Below are 6,044 nucleotides of genomic sequence, written 5' to 3'. Positions count from 1 at the left end.
AGTCAATATCGAGCATCTCTACTAGCAAGTAAAAGTCATGGCTGCCTCTTGGGGAACCAGCCAAGCTACCCACAAACACTACCTAACGACCCCACCCCATCTCCCTTTTGCCCACGCAACCACTCAATCAGGTTGGGATCAGGAGGACCCCACCGCCACACCAAAGATGAGTGGAGTCATGTGGACCAGCAGGAGTTCTTGTTGGCCAACGGCACACTTACCCTTTGAAGAAGAGCTGGAGAACTGAAAACTGTTGACACAGCATCTGCCTCGACCTGTTGAAGTCCTCCCACCTGAAGTGTTGACTGCAGAGCAGTGTCCTGTCAGAGACAACAAAACCATCCCTTCTCAGTCCAACTTCCCACTGCCTCCTCCTCGCTGATTTTGGTAAACTTTGAAAACATGAAGACATTAGTCATTATTTTCACTCTTCTTTTCTTTATACACCTAAATTATCATACTTTTAGTGTGCATACGTTTATTTTGGAACACTAAAACTGTTTTTAAAAATGGTGTCCAAAAGAAACACTGAATCATAAATTATAGCAAAATATTCTGAAAGGCCTTGGATGGATCAACATTATCTCACAGAGCCCCACTGTTCATGTTTAGCATGATCTGTATTCCACAATATAACTACTGATTATCTTAATTATGGTCATAATACTGCCACAGGTTTTTGTTTTGATGCGACGGTTGTTGCACTATATTATTTGTCTATGTTATACCTAYATTACATGGAATAAAATATTTTAATAGCAATATGTTGTGAGATTAACAAGTTGTTTATTATACATTAACACATAGCAATGGCAGGGCCTCAAACCACRTTACGTTCAATCCAGTGACATACATAAAAAAATATATAGCAGAAAAACAGTCAAAATACTACAATAAATCTACAATATTATTAGTTTTTTATGGCTGCATTTGGATTTAGTCATCACATAATGTGGGTGGAAGCATATTACACTAACAGTGGCCCAAAAGTCATCAATAACTTCATAAACACAGCAACACACATGGACATGTAGTGTAATATTGTGACTTTTTATTCATAATACCATGACTTTATTAATGTAATTTAAAACAAATCTCATAGTCTGGCCCTAATAGCCACTCTGTAACAATTTTTTGGACAAGTAGAACTAATACATTTTACTAACACAAGCAGCTCCCTGGTCTTCAGAGAAGAAACTTGATMCAGACTTTGGTATTTTCAGATTAAATATGTGAAATATGTTGAAACTGAAAGTAAAACCCAGGGTTTTATGGTTCCTCCTGACCTTTTCCCGCCTCGTGACGCAGACGCAGCCTCTGTGGGGGCGGGGCAGACTGACGCAGCCTCTGTGGGGGCGGGGCAGACTGACGCAGCCTCTGAGGGGGCGGGGCAGACAGACTCAAAGGTCCGGGCTCATGGACTCTCAGCTCGGCGCGTCAGACTCGCAGCGGAACGATGTGGCTGCTGGATGTGTTCCTGCCGTTTGTCAGGCTGTATCTGTGCGGCTTYAAAGTCCTTGTTTACCAGATGTTTAACCGCTCCTTCACGCTGCCAGGTGAGGAAAGACTGTTTCTATAAATGTCTTCATGTCTGTCCAGTACGAGCGCTGACAAGTTCAGAAATCTTCCCTACCAGATTCCAATAGAGAAATCTAACATTTTAAAACGTGATATGTTTACAAAGTGTAACAGATTCAAAACAGCTGGTAGTAAAAATTATTGTTTTATAGGCTCCTCAGATCGGCTCGGCATTAGTATTGTAAAAAAATTAAGCTGGGTTCGGAGAGAATTTCTTAATTTTGCTCCCAGTAAAGCTCAGAAGTAGCGACGCTAAATTGGGTATATTTTGAACGAAGTTTGGCAACGCCATATTCACCTACATGGGTCAAATGTCATGGCCACATTACGGAAAAGCTGTGTAAAATTAGCTTCTTACCTGTTGTAAATAACTCTGTGGACAAACTGACACAAAACTAATCTTTTAAAAACAGTTGTTAAAGCAGTAGACCATTTGTTGTTATAAATATTTACAAATGTGACCAAGCATTTGTAAACACGGGTTTTTGATGGAAAAGACATTACAATTGAACAAATTCAGTAAATTTACACTGGTATACAGACCCAATGTATTTGCTTTAACTGAGTTGTGTTAAACTCACCTTTAGGATCAAAGATGACATTTTTCACAAATATCTGACTTAAGAGGTGTTAATAAAAATATATTTGAAACCTTTCGTCTGGAGCTGTTAAATAAAATTACTACTAGTTTAGGACGATGGATAAATTTTAATGAAGAACCGTTATAATATTTTTATAGTGTTTAAAACCTGCAGATTAAAGTTCTCTTTTTTGTTTATTATTCTTAGCAGCTACATTAATATGTTTGAGACTCTTGTTTTGAAGGACTGAAGGAAGTTCTGTTGTTGTGATTGACGTGGGAGTAACTTGTGTTTTTTTGTGTTTTAGCCAGTAAAGATGCACCAATAATCCTTCATAATTAAAATGGTATAAATTAAAAAAGTCTCTCCTCCGAGGCTGTCCAAAAAAAGTGAAGTTAAATTTTTTTTTATTTATACACTTGGATTACTAAGATTCATCAGGACAAAATGCTGTAAAGATTGGGGTACATTTTAGCTTTTTTGATGTTATACTTAAAATGCAATTTTAAAACCTTGTTATAATCTAACCTTAAATATTGTTTTTCAGAACAGAATTTCTCTTCATTAGTTCTGATACTTGTTTGTCTGATCAACTGAGAATGTGTTTGAAAAATTACAAATATTATTTTACAATTTGAAACCTTACCATGGCGTGCTCTGACCGTTCAGTTAAAAAATGTCATTTTCCCAGGGCCGTTTGGAATTGAAGCATGAAATGTGATTGGAAGCCAACGTGAGAGCTGTTGAAAGGATCATTTTTAAATATTCTCTCCTCTTGCCTWAACAAATCACATATGTTACGTTTAATAAGCTCATTTCAGCTTCAGAGAGAAACAAAAAGACGACTGTTCTGCTCGAGGGAGATTAGAGGTTTGTACTCTTACAATCTTCCAAAGAATGTTGGCTGTTTGATGCTAACTGGGGAATATTTTAGATCTTTCACCACCGTCGCAAAACAAATACACCGACTAATGCATTACCAACACAMAATCATGTTTAATTAAAATAATTAGACTTGTTTTGGAAACACGTGTGTCTTTATAGAAGACCTCCTTGCTGACAATCACAACATAAATCAACCATGTGCCTGCAGAGCTCAGAGACTGGATTTGGTCCAAGATCTGCAGAGGTCAATGAAAAACTGGTCCTGAGAGTTCAGAGGACRCCATAATTCATGGATAGAACATCTCTGACCACATCGAGCCACAAAAGGGGAAGGGCCTCAGTGAGAGAGTTGATGTGTGGAGAGGGGAGAATGTTCCAGAACAAAACTCCAGTGAGGACAGAACTCCTCTAATTCACTTGGAAGTTTCTTAAATTGATCTCTGACTAGTTGTAACATTAGACATTACTTGAYAAACTTATTGTAAAACTACTGTAGGTTGTTTAGTTTTTATAAGTTTAAAAATACGTTATCCATTATGCCAAAAAGCATTTTGGGTAAATGATGTAAACTGGCTACTCCAGTGTGAGTGGCCTTGAGGGTTATTTTTGTTTTGAATGAAACCAGAGCTCGTTGACAGAGAGGAGAATGTAGAAAAGACTCAGCCKGACACTGAAAATAATGATGGAGACAACAGAGCTGCTGCATGGAAGGAGAACCTCAGATTTAGCCTGTTAGCTTTACTGTTAGCTCCATGTTAAAATATCTGGAGATATAGTGTTGAGCCAATGCCATAATGCAATATATATATAATGCCATATATTTATAAGTAATAAGTATGAGGCATTTTATTTTTGAGCTAATATTAATAATATTAGCTCTAGAGCTAATGCCACATATTAGTAATAATTTATATATACGGCGTTAACGCCAGAGCTACTTTACTAAACATCATATTTGATAATTTCAACCCATAGATTATGCAGACCACGTCATGCCACCAACATGAACTGAATCATGTTTCCTCTCTTTCTCTACAGTCTTACCCAAACAATGTGGAAGGTTTGCCATAGTGACCGGTGGGACCAGAGGGATGGGTTTCGAGACAGCAAAACACCTGGCGAGTCTTGGCATGCATGTTATAATAGGTAGGTTTCTGCCCAGACTGTGGTTTTACACGGTTCTTAGTGTTTCTTCATTTTTCACCAGAATAAAAGATGAACAGTCGCTGCGTTTCCATTGACCATGAAAATGCGCAAATTAGAATTTCGAAAATAAATTTGCTCAATGRAAACACGTCAATTAAAAAAAAATTCCTGTTTTCGACAAAACGTTTTTGTGCTAGGATGAGGTGGCTTTTCGGCCAGATCGAAATTGGTATGTTTCGCAAAACTGCAATGGAAACACTTTTTCGCATCACGGGAGTCACGTGATCAACAACCGGCTGTTTCTACTGGCGAAAAAGACGAAGAAGACAACAGGAAGTAGAAGTAGCAGTAAAATCACCGACGTTGTAAAAGAAAGTAGTAAACTCACCGACTACAATTTCCCAAAAACGCAGCATACGTAGCCGCTCTCAAGAATAAGGGGCTTGTTGCTCGTAAGCCTTGATAAGACGCCGACGTCTCCTCTGATGATGAGCGCTAGTGCCATGGTAGTAATATGCTATGTGTTAACATCTATTGCCGCCATCTTTGTAATGCCTTATTGTGAGAACAAACATATTCACTCATGACTTTAATAGCAACACTACAGTTGCAAAACAGTGTTTTTCGACATTAACAGAACATCGACAAAGTTTTGCGCAGATTTGCAATGGAAACAGCTATAGACGAGTGGGTGCAAGGTTTAGCTGTAAATCTATGCCCCTCTTTTTGATGTAGTGTTTGTAACTCTTTCCCAGTAAAGATATGGTGAAATCAAGATTTGAGATCTTTTGCAAGTTTTTTGTCAGCTATATTACCATAGAAGCAGCTTTGCCAGAAAAAAGCACCACAGTAGTTGAATGGATTCCTTTTGTTTTGTGGTAGTAATGACCAGTGGTGGGTGTGGTTCCGCTAATCAGCTAACACTAAATGCTAACAAATATTGCATTTAGTGGATTTCCTTTTCCACTAACTTTGAAAATCATCAGCTGCAATTAGCTTCTGCTAAATTAGGTTCTGCCAACGTTAACTTTGCTAACAGATAAGTAACAAGCTAAAATAGACTGAGTGACAGTCGTCTTAGTGGTTAGCACTTATCTGTTAACGTTAACTTCCACTAATTTTTTGTAACATGTTTAGTGGTTTAGCACAGACTTTTGTGACTCAGACAGTGGCTGTGTCCAAATTCAGAGCCTGGGTCCTCCGGAGGCCGTATTTGTCCGACGCTCACAGTGTCGCGCCGGAGGCTGTCCAAATTCAAAGACTCCTCCGATGCGGCCGACAAATGCGTGTACATCTTTTGCCCCAGTTTGAGGGACGAGTCCGATGGATCAATACTTCTCGGCCCAACATATTCCATAATGCATTGCAGGCAGGGCAGAAATTGTTTTTTTTCTGCCTGTAATGGTGGACGAAGTGAGAGAAAGGAGTACAATTTTTAAATAAAAATCAGGTGGTAAAATGCTTTTGTCTTTTTTATTGGTATGATTTTAAATATTATTCTTGTCAGGAAAAAAAATGAGCTGGTGTAGCGAAATAAACAGGCACCTACAGCGAGTCCGTTAGTCCTTTAAATGTTGACTTTAAAGGGATCCCCGATTAGTTGTAACATTAGAATTTATATGATAAACATATACTTTAACTGTAAAATAAAGACTGTAAAAATACTGTAGGATGTTCAGTTTTTATCATTTTTAAACTAAAGTTTAAAAATATATTACATGGACGGGGCCATTTTATTTACACACAAAGCATTCTGGGTAAATGATGACATCAACTAGGTCATCGGTGCGAGGCTGTTAGCGAGCTACAGTGTATCCACCCTGAAGGTTAATCTTGGATAATATCTGATGATCG

General features: G+C 38.2%; 1 protein-coding gene across 2 annotated transcripts in view; it reads left to right on the top strand.

Annotated features, from left to right (window-relative positions):
- The first annotated feature begins 1,394 nt into the window (after nt 1-1,394).
- dhrsx (dehydrogenase/reductase (SDR family) X-linked) overlaps nt 1,395-6,044 on the top strand; it is a 13,998-nt gene continuing 9,348 nt past the window's right edge. Inside the window, exons 1-3 of one of the 2 annotated variants that reach the window (XM_014034104.1) lie at nt 1,469-1,556; nt 2,851-2,909; nt 4,083-4,190. In XM_014034104.1, coding sequence (XP_013889558.1) covers nt 4,136-4,190 — 55 coding nt within the window. In that variant the 5' untranslated portion in view covers nt 1,469-1,556; nt 2,851-2,909; nt 4,083-4,135. Of the gene's footprint in view, nt 1,557-2,850; nt 2,910-4,082; nt 4,191-6,044 lie in introns of both variants that reach the window. The other variant, XM_014034103.1, reaches the window with a different exon arrangement.

This window comes from Austrofundulus limnaeus, unplaced genomic scaffold (assembly GCF_001266775.1).
Source record: "Austrofundulus limnaeus strain Quisiro unplaced genomic scaffold, Austrofundulus_limnaeus-1.0 Scaffold1969, whole genome shotgun sequence".
Classification (NCBI taxonomy): domain Eukaryota; kingdom Metazoa; phylum Chordata; class Actinopteri; order Cyprinodontiformes; family Rivulidae; genus Austrofundulus; species Austrofundulus limnaeus.
The sequence above is the reverse complement of the archived record's forward strand: the minus strand, read 5'-3'. Positions and strand labels throughout refer to the sequence as shown.